Source organism: Schistocerca nitens, chromosome 7 (genome assembly GCF_023898315.1).
Source record: "Schistocerca nitens isolate TAMUIC-IGC-003100 chromosome 7, iqSchNite1.1, whole genome shotgun sequence".
Classification (NCBI taxonomy): domain Eukaryota; kingdom Metazoa; phylum Arthropoda; class Insecta; order Orthoptera; family Acrididae; genus Schistocerca; species Schistocerca nitens.
The window spans coordinates 65,737,554-65,751,668 of record NC_064620.1 but is presented as its reverse complement, the minus strand read 5'-3'; the positions used below and the strand labels follow the sequence as shown (position 1 = coordinate 65,751,668).

The 14,115-nt window shown below is 38.6% G+C and overlaps 1 protein-coding gene across 3 annotated transcripts in view; it reads left to right on the top strand.

Annotated features, from left to right (window-relative positions):
* Nucleotides 1-3,929, top strand: part of LOC126194894 (F-box only protein 22-like) — a 213,153-nt gene extending 209,224 nt beyond the window's left edge. For 2 of the 3 annotated variants that reach the window (XM_049933246.1, XM_049933247.1), the window contains exon 10: nt 3,635-3,929. In XM_049933246.1, the coding sequence (XP_049789203.1) occupies nt 3,635-3,768 (134 nt within the window). In that variant the 3' untranslated portion in view covers nt 3,769-3,929. The remainder of the gene's footprint in view (nt 1-3,634) is intronic. The other variant, XM_049933245.1, reaches the window with a different exon arrangement.
* Nucleotides 3,930-14,115: the final 10,186 nt, after the last annotated feature.

Sequence of the window (14,115 nt, the reverse complement as noted above, 5' to 3'; positions counted from 1 at the left end):
GCAGTATCAGGAACTGTACCTCCTGTTAGTAAGTGCTGTCAAATGCATCAGTATCTCTCTAAATTTATTGTATTTGAGTAATTGATGTAACAGCTCCTCACTCCACTTTGACAGCACCCAACAAAACGTTTAGAAGTTGCTGACTTTATTTCTGAGCTGTTTGCTTTTTCTTCCTCTTCTGAATGGGCAAACATTATTTAATTTGGTTGTCGGCCACTTCAACAACTTCCTTCATTGACTGTGCTACTTTTATTCCTCTGTCATGTTAGAACTGGCTCTGTTATAAAATTTCAAAATGTGCCGAGTTGTGCACTTTATAATTTGGGCCCTGATTGTTAGCCACGCACTGATCAACAAAGAGTTTCTCAGTCTCAGGCTGGAATTTCTCTCTGGTGGCAGCTTGCAAGCACATACCCCCCCCCCCCACCCCCCTCTGCGCCCCTCTCTCTCTCTCTCTCTCTCTCTCTCTCTCTCTCTCTCTCTCTCTGTGTGTGTGTCTGTCTGTCTGTCTGTGTGTGTGTGTGTGTGTGTGTGTGTGTGTGTTTCCTGTCACCATTTAAGTGGCAAAAAGCATTATAAGCATGAAAGTTTGTCATGTCAGCTGAATTTTGCAACTTGGGTAAACATTCTTCTGGTTGTCTCGCACGCAGTGTGATGTGAAGAACTTTGGCCAGAATTTCGTCATAGGGCAAATAACTGTAGGCTTCACAACCATAAGCTTTAAGAAGGGAATTGTTTTTAAATCTTTACAGAATAATCTTGCAAAGTTTTTATTGTTAGAAGTCTAAACCAGAAGAAACAACATCAAACCATCAAAAATTGCCACACATTGTTTTTAAACAGTGGTAAATCCAGGATGAAATAATGACAGTATTATGAAAAGGGTAAGAATGCTGCTCACCATATAGAGGAGACTTTGAGTCGCAGACAGGCACAATAAAAAGACTGCTATTCATTTAAGGTTTCAGCCAAAAAATGTCTTCCAAAATAGGAAACACCCACACAGTGGCTGAAGACAGTGGTCGTGTGTGTGTGTGTGTGTGTGTGTGTGTGTGTGTTTCCTATTTCAGGAATAGTCTTTTTGGCCACATGCTTAAATGTACAGCAGTCTTTTCACTATACCTGTCCACGACTCAGTGTCTCCCCTATATGGCGAGCAACAATATATCGTTTTATACTCACCAAGCGGCAGCAGGAGAACACACACAGAAAAGGTATTACATATGCAAGCTTTCGGAGGCAGTGGCTCGTTCTTCTGGCAGGAGGGTTGAAGGGGGAGGAAGAGGTGCAAAGGAAAAGGATTGGAAAGGTTTAGGAAAAGGGCTACAGTGCAAAAAAGTCAATCAGAGCCCAGGTCAGGGGACATTTACCAGACGGGATGAGGAGGAGAGATTCTTCTCACCCCATCCTATAAGTGTGCCCTTGTGTCTGAAAGCTTGCATATGTAATACGTTTTTCTGTATGTGTGTTCTCCTGCCTGCGCCTGATGAGTAGATTTTTTTTATCTATCCAATTACATTATATTGTCAAAAATTGATATCCTTTTCGTAATACAGTTGCTAACACGTTGGTTTTGGGTGCATTATGCTTTGATCTAAGGTGCATTTCTGTGCCTGATATTTAAAAAAAAAATGGTTCAAATGGCTCTGAGCACTATGGGACTCAACTGCTGTGGTCATCAGTCCCCTAGAACTTAGAACTACTTAAACCTAACTAACCTAAGGACATCACACACATCCATGCCCGAGGCAGGATTCGAACCTGCGACCGTAGCAGTCGCACGGTTCCGGACTGCGCGCCTAGAACCGCGAGACCACCGCGGCCGGCGCCTGATATTTCATCTCCTCCTGTGTAAAATATACTCAGACACTACAAAAACATAATTAATTTTCAAATGAAAACTAGTTTTATTGGCCAGAACAGTTGAACTGTTTAATGATAACTCCTGAGTTATGACTTCATCTTAGCACTGACAAATACCATGGAGTCACACTGACATGTGTTGCAGAGATTGTACATCAGAAGATGTAATGCTAAACAAAGAAAACAGCACTAAGCCCCACATATGTCTAATTTTAGCCATTAATTTGTTGTGGTAAAATTGATTTTGTGTTTTTAATTTCTATGGTTTCTCTGTACATCCTAGAATTGTAATGCTTGAACGTTGTTAAAACTATATTATCAAAGAGTCAAATTTGTTAACTCTGTAAACAATGTTTCAATGATTCTTTTAGTAATTCTATATACAATTAAGTACACATGCAAGGGCATGAGTATACAAAATCCATTGCACATGTAATCAGGTGCACATAGGAACTATGTACATAGGAATTACTAAAAGCACCATCAACCCTGACTTAAAGAACACAAGCCAAGTTTTCATCTGCTCAACAAGGATGAAGCGGTGGCAGCAGCAGGTATGCAAAGGAATTAGGGAACCACCATATCGCAATTTTCTTAGACTGTCATTCTACATAATGTAATGAACATAGCTTTAAAATGTATGTTCAGTCCTACAGTCTTCACCATGGCAAACTATCCCTTGCGGATAAGTGATAATTTTTCTTTCTACCCTCTCCTCAAAATTGAAATTTGTATCGTGAAAACTGATTTTTTGTACTTATTTCATATTTATAATAAACACTGCAGTTTACTTCAAAAATACTTTATTTTTTAATGTATTGTAATTACAGTAAATTAATGTATAGTTTTTTTTATCTGTATTTAATAGTGAAAATAACGGTAGTGCTCTGGAGTATGTTTATTTACCCTACTGTTTGCAATATTGGATGTTGATGATACATTTCTTCCAAAGATTCTTAATTGCACAGTACCATAGCTACCTCATTCTTCAGCTAGTACATGACATGAAGTAAACTGTGTTTATCATGTCAAGTATATAGTCAACAGTGTGTGTGTGTGTGTGTGTGTGTGTGTGTGTGACAGAGAGGGAAAGGAGGGGGTGAAAAGAGTACAAACCAGAATGAAATTTTCACTCCCCAGCAGAGTGCACACTGATATGAAACTTCCTGGAAGATTAAAACTGTGTTCCAGACCAAGACTCAAGCTCGGGACGTTTGCATTCTGGAAACATTCCCCAACATCCTGTGGCTAAGCCATGTCTCCGCAGTCACCTTTCTTCCAGGAGTGCTAGTCTTGCACGTTTCAGAGGAGAGATTCTGTAAAGTATGAAATGTAGAAGATGAGATACTCATGAGAGAAAAGCTGTGAGTACGGGTCATTGTGCTTGGGAGCTCAGCCAGTAGAGCATTTGCCCATGATAGGCAAAGGTCCCAAGTTCGACTCTCGGTCTGACGTGCAGTTTTAATCTGCCAGAAAGTTTCAGAGTATAAACCACTACATGTAAAAAGAAAAGAAATAAGCAGCAGCATAAGACAGGCAAGTAAATAGTCAACATTTTGCCGTAATTTTTTTTTTTTTTTTTTTTTTTTTTTTTTTTTTTTTTTTTTTTAACTGAGAAAGGGCACTATATAATTGAGTCACTCCTCATTATAGCAAGAATTCATAAGTATGATATGTGGAACATATAAATAATGTATGTGGTTTTCTCTCTGACATTCATAGACATAGGAACATATACAAATAAACAATTAACATTCTTATTGTCTTCCAGGTAAGACACAAGAGTCTGGAATTGAAGCACCAAAACGCAAACGTATTTCAGTAGTGGATGATCTTCTACACAGCTACACTTCAGTTTTTGTGCATTTGTCATTTGGACCCAACAGTGTTCAGAAAAAAAAGTGAGATTTAGTTTTATTTTCTTTTTTTGTGTGTTTTGCTTATTTTTTACAAGCAGTTTATCTCATTCCATTCTCAATAGACAGTGCTGAATAATCAATAAGAAGCTGATAATGAATTATGTTGAAAATAAATGTGCATATTTCATTGTCTGTGAATACTGTGATTGTTCTGTAAAATAAAATTTTGAATAAAGCACAAAAAGTGTATTTCATAAGAAAAGTAATATGCTGTCTCTTGTTTAGGATTATTATATGAAAAAGACTCCACTGCTTCTAAATGGAAACATTCTACACTTAATCCTTATGTTCTGAAAGTAAATAGTGAATATTATCCTATCATGATCTGTGCTTTTTAATAAGAAATTCAGGAATTGGGAACCACCAACATTCATGTTTTCTACCCCTGAAGAAGACCAAACAGACATATTCGACAGCTAAAATAACACTCTCGCACTACCCCGTACCCCCACCTCTCTCTCTCTCTCTCTCTCTCTCTCTCTCTCTCTCTCTCTCTCTTCCATGCACAGTACATTTTAGCATGTATAGGAATTTTGGAGTAAAAAGACCTTCCTCATCTAACATGATATTACAGATCCAACTAAATTACTTCTGCAGAGAGCACATTGGGCTTCTTTGTCTCCTGGCATGGTACATCATGCTGATGTACAAGCACAAGCCTTACATGGGCTGATCAAAGAAACATTTGTAAATTTAATTGGTATAGGAAAAAAATCACAAATGCAAATAAACCTCAGATTATTAATGAAAGTATTATAAATGAATCTGGATAAGAACCTATTAATATTTAAATCTTTAAATACTTTTTATGTTAATAACTATCTATATTTTTTTTATTCACAAGCCTAGATGTGATTGCTCTTACACCTAGTGGCAAAAGGTCATATCAGATACAAAAGTGTGATTAATGTGAGGTCACATGGTGGACATGCAGTTCTACATCTGCATCTACACATGTACTGTGCAAGACACCATATGGTGCATGGTGGAAGGTACCTTATACCACTACTAGACATTTCCTTTCCTGTTCCACTTGCAAACAGAGTGAGGGAAAAATGACTATCTGTATGCCTCCGTACAAGTCCTAATTTTTGCTATCCTTATCCAAAATGTATGTTGGTGGCAGCAGGATTGTTCTGCAGTCAGCTTCAAATGCCAGTTCTCCGCTTAGAGAAATAAAAAATAAATTTAAAAAATATTTGTGTTTCCTCCAGGGATACACATTCGAGTTCACGAAGCATCTCCGTAACACTTGAATGTTGATTGAAAATACCAGTAATAAATCGAGCAGCCTGTCTCTGAATTGCTTCGATGTCTTCCTTTAATCTGACCTAGTAGGGATCCTGATGACTCTAGCAGTAGTCAAAACTGGGTCACACTAGTTTTCTATAGAGTGTCTCCTTTACAGATGAACCACACTTACATAAAATTCACGCAAGAAACCATTGTTGACCGTTTGCCTTCCCTACTAACGTCTATGTATCATTTTGCAACATTATGCTTAGATATTTAATCAACATGAATGTATTAAGCAGTACCTTACAAATACTGTATTTGAACATCACAGGATTGTCTTTCCTACTCATCTACAGTAACTTACGTTTTTATACATTTAGAAAAAGGTTGCCATTCATCACACCAACTAAAAATTTTGTCTTAACTCATCTTGTATCCTCCTACAATCACTCACTACATCATCTTCCAGTACATCGCAGCATCGTCTGCAAACAGCCACAGGTTGCTGCACACCCTCTCCATCAAATCATTTATGTATATAGTGAATAAGAGTGGCCTTTTCACACTTCTCTGGGGCACTCATGATGGTACCTTTGTCTCTGATGAACACTCACCACCGAGGACAACATACGGGTTCTATTATTTAATAAGTCTTCAAGCCACTCCTATATCTGGGTCTATACAAGGGCGAGGGACTTGAGGGGAAATATTATGGAAATGGAAGAGGATGTAGATGAAGATGAAATCGGAGGTATGATACTGCGTGAAGAGTTTGACAGAGCACTGAAAGACTTAAGTCGAAACAAGGCCCCAGGAGTAGACAGCATTCCATTACAACTACTGGCAGCCTTGGGAGAGCCAGGCCTACAAAACACTGTACCATCTAGTGAGCAAGATGTATGAGACAGGCGAAATACCCTCAGACTTCAAGAAGAATATAATAATTCCAATCCCAAAGAAAGCAGGTGTTGACAGATGTGAAAATTACCGAACTATCAGTTTAATAAGTCACAGCTGCAAAATACTAACACAAATTCTTTACAGACAAATGGAAAAACTGGTTGAAGCTGACCTGGGGGAAGATCAGTTTGGATTCCGTACAAATGTTGGAACATGTGAGGCAATATTGACCCTATGACTTATCTTAGAAAATAGATTAAAGAAAGGCAAACCTACGTTTCTAGCATTTGTAGACTTAGAGAAAGCTTTTGACAATGTTGGCTGGAATACTCTCTTTCAAACTCTGAAGGTGGCAGGAGTAAAATACAGGGAGCGAAAGGCTATTTACAATTTGTACAGAAACCAGATGGCAGTTATAAGAGTCGAGGGGCACGAAAGGGAAGCAGTGGTTGGGAAGGGAGTGAGACAGGGTTCTAGCCTCTCCCCGATGTTATTCAGTCTGTATATTGAGCAAGCAGTAAAGGAAAGAAACGAAAAATTCAGAGTAGGAATTAAAATCCATGGAGAAGAAAGAAAAAAAGTTTGAGGTTTGCCGATGACATTGTAATTCTGCCAGAGACAGCAAAGTACCTGGAAGAGCAGCTGAATGGAATGGACAGTGTCTTGAAAGGAGGATATAAGATGAACATCAAAGCTGGAAGAGCAGCTGAATGGAATGGACAGTGTCTTGAAAGGAGGATATAAGATGAACATCAAATCAAAAGCAACACAAGGATAATGGAATGTAGTCGAATTAAATAGAGTGCTGCAGGAATTAGATTAGGAAATGAGACACTTAAAGTAGTAAATGAGTTTTGCTATTTGGGGAGCAAGATAACTGATGATGGTCGAAGTAGAGAGGATATAAAATGTAGACTGGCAATGGCAAGGAAAGCGTTTGTGAACTAGAGAAATTTGTTAACGTCGAGTATAGATTTAAGTGTCAGGATGTCATTTCTGAAAGTATTTTATGGAGTGTAGCCATGTACGGAAGTGAAACATGAACAATAAATAGTTTGGACAAGAAGAGAATAGAAGCTTTTGAAATGTGGTGCTACAGAAGAATGCTGAAGATTAGATGGGTAGATCACATAACTAATGAGGGGGTATTAAATAGAATTGGAGAGAAGTGAAATTTGTGGCACAAATTGACTAGAAGAAGGGATCGGTTGGTAGGTCATATTCTGAGGCAACAAGGGATCACCAATTTAGTACTGGAGGGCAGTGTGGAGGGTAAAAATCGTAGAGGGAGACCAAGAGATGAATACACTAAGCAGATCCAGAAGGATGTAGGTTGCAGTAGGTACTGGGAGATGAAGAAGCTTGCACAGGATAGAGTAGCATGGAGAGCTGCATCAAACCAGTCTCTGGACTGAAGACCACAACAACAAAAACATATAACATCACAAGGAAACTGTCAAATAAGAAATGTGGGTGTGATATGCCAATTAAGGACAAGCAAGGAAAACTACTCACACATTCGTAAGACCAAGTGTAGAGGTGGAAACAACATTTTGAGAACGTTTTGAACTGTGAAACTACAGATGACACTGTAACTCAGTGGGGAAGGACTCCCACAAGATATGTCAATCCACGTAGAACCACCATCCAAAGGAGGAGTCACTAAAGCAGTCTAACAAATAAAAAATGCAAAAGATCCAGGCCTGGACGATATCGCTACAGAGTTACTCAAAGTAATTGCCTCTATAATAGCAGAAATTTTGCATCCACTCCATACAGCCATATGAATGAATTAACAACTACCAGATGACTGCAACAGAAGCATGCTCATCAAGCTCCCCAAGAAAGGAGAACTATCGGTTTGTGATAATTGGAGAGGCATCACCCTGCTGTCAATCCCAAGCAAGATCCTCTTGCAAACAACCCTGAATAGGATAAAAGTGTATGTAGACAAGAAAATAAGAAGAGAACAACCAGGATTCAGGGAAGCTCACCCTTGCATTGACCAGATAAACACCTTGAGAATAATAGCAAACATTCATAGGAATACCAATCACTGCTTTACATGCTGTTTGTAGACTTTGAAAAGGGCTTTGACAGTATAATTAGAACAAAAATATGGAGCTCATTGCAAACTTCCCAAGAAAATAATTGTTCTTGTCAAGTGCTTGTATGAAAACTACATGTGCCAGTTTCAACATTAAGGTCTGCTTTCAGATCCAATAGCAGTGAAAACAGGAGTTAAGCAAGGCTGCATGCTTTCACCAATACTATTTAACATAGTATGACACAAGCAATGGGTAAAGTGTGAGGAATAAAATGGAGCAATGGAAGTTAGTTGCGTGTTCCATTGATCAATCGCACAGTGCAGTAGCCATTATGATGTAGAACGTGTCAAGTGCACAAGAAATGCACATATGAAACTAGATTTTTTAATATATATATTACAGAGTTAAAGATTAATATTTATATTATTTACCCAATTCCCTTAAATGGCACAAAATGCATATACTATATTTATAGATTTATTTATTCCTATTCAAGAATTCATCTATGGGATAGAAGGAGTTGTCAAGGAGATATGATTTAAATTTATTTTTGAGCTATTACTGCTGTTTGTCAGACATTTTATTTCATCTGGTAATTTGTCGAAAATTTTTATAGCAGCATATTTTATTCCTTTCTGTGCCAAAGATAGGTATTATAATCATGAATGTCACTGTTGTTTTTAAACTGATCCATGTTGTTGAGAACAAATTTCATTAGTGAGTAAATGTACTGTGAGCCTGTTGTAAGAATTCCCAATCTTTTAAAAAGATGCCTACAAGATGTGCGACTATGAACCCCACACATTATTCTAACCACTTTCTTTTGAGCATTGAATACTTTTTGTCTAAATGTTGAGTTACCCCAAAATATTATTCCATATGACATCAGAGAGTGAAAGTATGCAAAGTATGTTAGATTACTAATTTCTATATCCTCAAAATTGGCAATTATTCTGATTGCAAAAGTTGCTGAACCTAGTCGCTTTAGAATATCCAAAATATGAATTTTCCAGTTCAGATTCTCATTTATGTGTACAACCAAAAACTTAGTATGCTCTACCCTGTCTACTGACTTCTGTTAATGTGTTATATTTATTGAAGGAACTGTACCTTTTGCAGCAGAAAATTGGATGTACTGTGTTTTTTCAAAGTTAAGAGCAAGCCCATCTGCAGAAAACCAATTAATGACTTTTCGAAAGACCTTATTTGTGTCATTTTCAATTGGAGTTTCTTTTATTGGATTAATAATGAAGCTTGTATCATCAGCAAACAGTGTCAGTTCAGTGTCCTGTTTCGGATAGGAACGGAGGTCGTTCACATATATCAAGAACAGAAGGGGACCCATGATTGAACCCTGTGGAACACCTAATGTAATTTCACCCCAGTTAGATGAAGTGGCAAACTTATTTAAATCACTTGACCCATATAAGGAAACTTTTTGATCCCTGTTCTTTAGGTACGACTTAAACAAATCATATACTATTCCGTTTATACCATAGAACTGTAATTCCTGTAACAATATCATGGTTCACACAATCATATGCTTTGGACAAGTCACAGAAAATTCCTATTGGTGACATTTTACTATTTAAAGACTCTATTATGTGGACAGTGAAATTGTATATTTCTGTCTCAGTGGAACAGCATTTTTGAAATCCGAACTGTGATTTACTAAGTATCCCATTACTGTTGAGATGGCTAACCACTCTTGAGTACATTACTTTCTAAGAATTTTGAAGATGCTGTAAGCAAGGATACTGGCCGATAATTATTGACATCTGCGGTGTCCCCCTTTTTGTAGAGCAGTCTGACAATAGCATATTTTAACCTGTCTGGGAAAATACCTTGAGTTATTGATGCATTACATATGTGAGTCAGAACATCAGCTGTAATTGCTCCACATTGTTTTAATATCTTATTAGAGATGTCATCTACTCCAACAGAACATTTATTTTTCAAAGATTTAATAATTTTACTTATTTCACAAGAGGTTGTTTTTTTTTTTTTTTTCCTTCAAAACAGACTCTCCCATGTACTACCTGGCTTTTTCTTTTGAACTGTTCTCACAAATTTTTTCTCCTGCACTTAAGAAATAGTTGTTAAATACGTTAGCTACTTGTGTACTGTTGGTTAGGTTCTCCTTAATAGCAATACTACCTACCCCAGGGGTTACTTTTCCTGTCTCTCTCCTGACAACATTCCATATTGATTTTATTTTGTTGCCAGAGTTGTTAATTTCTATAGTGTAAACCTACTTCTGGATCTTTACTAGTTCTTGCTGTCTCATAAAGTTTTCTTTTTCTTTCTGAAGACACTGTAATACCTGTAGTAATCCAAGGTTTCTTTGAAAAATGTGTGTTGTTACAATGAGTAATTTTCTTTGGGAAACAATGTTCAAAAAGGGATATAAATTTATCAAGAAATATGTTGCATTTATCATTAGCATTTGGCTCATTATATACATCTCCCCAATTAACATTTCATAAGCTTTCTTTGAAGTGCTCTTTGAAGTGACAAAGCAGCTAACCCATAAGCTGCAGACATTTGACAACAGATTTCTGAGGAACATTCCAGGAATATGGTGGCTAAATGTCACCTGTAACAAAATACTCCGGAAAAGGACAAACCAGCTGCCAAGTGAGCTGCAAATAAGAAGCAGGAAGTGGCATACACTTAGGAGATCAAATCAGCATATTGCAAAGGCAGCGCTTTATTGGATCCTGCAGGACGACGGAGATGAGGCAGGCTCAGAGTGACATGGAGACAATCAGTTGAAGTAGAAGGTTAAGGAGTTACAGGCATTAATAAATAAATAAAATAAAGCTATACTAAATCATCATATTCCCAATACAGCTGTATTTAATTTAGTGAAATAAAACTTTGCTTTGTTTCTACTATGTTTCATACCTACTAAACCCTAAAAGAATCACCCTTTCTATACAGAAATTATAAAATTATACTAAACAATCAGATTCTCAATACAGTTTTATTGAATTTAGTGAAAGACAATTTCACTTTGTTTTCACTATATTTGACACTTAATTTATGGTACCAAACTATTACATTTTATCATCTTGTTATTTGGCGAGTACGTATATACATTCTTTGGGTTTCCCATCCTCAGAGCAAGCTACATGTAACTTGCTGTATCTACACTTTTATTGACAACCAGTAAATACACAAAAATTACAGTTGCTGATCACTGCACGCCAAATGATGACAAGGTTAGAGAACATTAACACAACTATTAACAGTCCAAGTACAGAGTGGAGAAGATGCAAGTGGACGAGGCCCCACTGGCTGCAACTCATTGCGTTCGTATTTGCCAGCCGGAGTGCTGGCTGCAGGTGACAGTAGCGCTCTTGTTTTACCCAGCTGCCACTGGCATTGGATACAAATGCTGCAGTGGCGGATTGCACAGGTATGCCTCCATATCCCTCCCCTCTTCAACAGCATTGATGCTACAGGCATCAACACCTGAAAGAGGAGGATCACGCCATCCGGAACACTGCTAGCAGAAGGTTGGCATGGGTGAGGAAGCCACCAGATCCACTGTGGTGATCCGATGCAGTGGTGATGGCTACGGCACAGTGGCCAATTTACAGTGACGACATTGATTTCGATCGGCTCGTCAACATCTGAAGGGGCATCGCCCTCAGAGATCAGCCATCTGAATGTGTCTGGCCCCACTGTGTGTACGAGCAGAAAGAGCCCAGATGATAATATGCTGGCCGCAGTGACGACCCTGCATATGGAGGCCTTGTGGCACATGCGGCAGCAAGAGATGGAAGCAGCGATGATAGGGAAAATCCTCTCTGTGCTCCAATGAGCAGGCAGCATTTGGGCAGCTGCTGTCAGACACCAATTAGGGGCAATTCTGAAATTGCTGCATAATCTTAATTTCCCCAACAGCTCATGTTTCTATTTGCTGGCCTGCTGCTTGCAAAACTTTGAAAGCCTATGCTAGAGCTAGCAACTGTTCAAGTGATGGGTTGTCAAACTGTAAAACCTGCTGTCTAACTTCTTTATCCGGGGCAGAACAAATAATGGCACCCTAATGATTATGTTAGCAAATCTTTCCTTATGTTTTGAAGTTATGAAATGACACTTACAACTAAGTCTATGTAGTTCTGCTGCCCACGCTCTGTAGGTCTGATTAGGGTGTTTTTTATGTTGATAAAAGTCTATCCTAGATGAAATCATATACACATGGGAGTGGTGGTATGTAATTAGTAAAGTGCCAATTTCCTCTAAAGATAACTGAGAGAATTCAGTCAGGGGAGGCCCACTTACATAAAAGTCTATAAGTTTGTAGCTCGATCCATGAGAAGAATAGAGCTTCTATAGCATCGGTGTTTTTACCTTGAAAGCTTCAAAGGGTTGTCTGAGCTGCTTTTCATATGATTCCCAGTTCTATGCTGACTCCTCATATGGTGGGAATGGAGGTGGGTATGCCAGCTGAGGTGGCTGCTACTTTGTGAAGTGCTGACAAAACTCTCCCCAACATTGCAGTGTTTTCGTGTTGAATTTGTTCCATCCGCAACTGACTTCACAACTGGCATTGCAGTAGGCTTTGAAGCATGGTGTCCACTGAAGTGATATTATCCATGACACATTGAGAAATTTCTAGCACTGTTTCTGAACTTTTTGAATTCATATCACTGTTCACTTGTGGCACTGTTTGAGGGAAGGTTAAAAGCACTGTTTGTCCTGCACACTGTCTTCACTCATGTAGTGACTTACACACAGCATGACAACACACAACAGTTAAACATTTATTTTATTTACAGCACAAGTACGATCGCAGGTGACACAGCAAATTCAAAATGGAGTCCAGCTGAAGATCCAGGTATGTTGTGCACAGTTTGCTAGATGATGATAGTAATGCTGCAGCAGATAAAGTGAAGTGATCCCTAAACAAGCCACTGTAATTCATGTGGAGACCAATGGTGCTCCGTGTGCATGACATTTTCCATGAGTTGTTGTTGTTGTTGTTGTTGTTGTGGTCTTCAGTCCTGAGACTGGTTTGATGCAGCTCTCCATGCTGCTCTATCCTGTGCAAGCTTCTTCATCTCCCAGTACCTACTGCAACCTACATCCTTCTGAATCTGCTTCGTGTATTCATCTCTTGGTCTCCCTCTACGATTTTTACCCTCCACGCTGCCCTCCAATGCTAAATTTGTGATCCCTTGATGCCTCAAAACATGTCCTACCAACCGATCCCTTCTTCTAGTCAAGTTGTGCCACAAACTTCTCTTCTCCCCAATCCTATTCAATACCTCCTCATTAGTTACGTGATCTACCCACCTTATTTTCAGCATTCTTCTGTAGCACCACATTTCGAAAGCTTCTATTCTCTTCTTGTCCAAACTATTTATCGTCCATGTTTCACTTCCATACATGGCTACACTCCATACAAATACTTTCAGAAACGACTTCCTGACACTTAAATCTATACTCGACGTTAACAAATTTCTCTTCTTCAGAAACGATTTCTTTGCCATTGCCAGTCTACATTTTATATCCTCTATACTTCGACCATCGTCAGTTATGTTACTCCCTAAATAGCAAAACTCCTTTACTACTTTAAGTGTCTCATTTCCTAATCTAATTCCCTCAGCATCACCCGATTTAATTAGAGTACATTCCATTATCCTCGTTTTGCTTTTGTTGATGTTCATCTTAAGGTGCGTTTACACTGCGATTTGTATCGGTACATGTATGAGATACATGTATATGCGACTTTGCGACATGTATCGCGACTTGTATGAGTTGACAAGTATCATTCTCATACATGTATGAGCGTGCGTTTACACTGGTTGATATGTATCACTGTGCGATAGCTTCCGACGACGATTTGGAAGATTTCACATTTTTATGTGCTGATACACTTGCTCTTTTGGAAGATGATAGAAAGAAAAGGCGGAGGAAGCGTAGATGGTGGCACAGAGAGTTTCTCGCGAATTAACGCTAGAGGATGGCGCATATTTTAGAAATTATGTTAGGATGAGTATGGAGGATTTCCGCAGTTTGTTATCACTTGTGGCTCCTCTTGTGTCCAAAACCAACACAAACTTTCGGGAAGTGATTCCACCAGAGGATCAGTTGGCAGTAACACTTCGTTTTTTAGCCACTGGGGATTCCTCGTA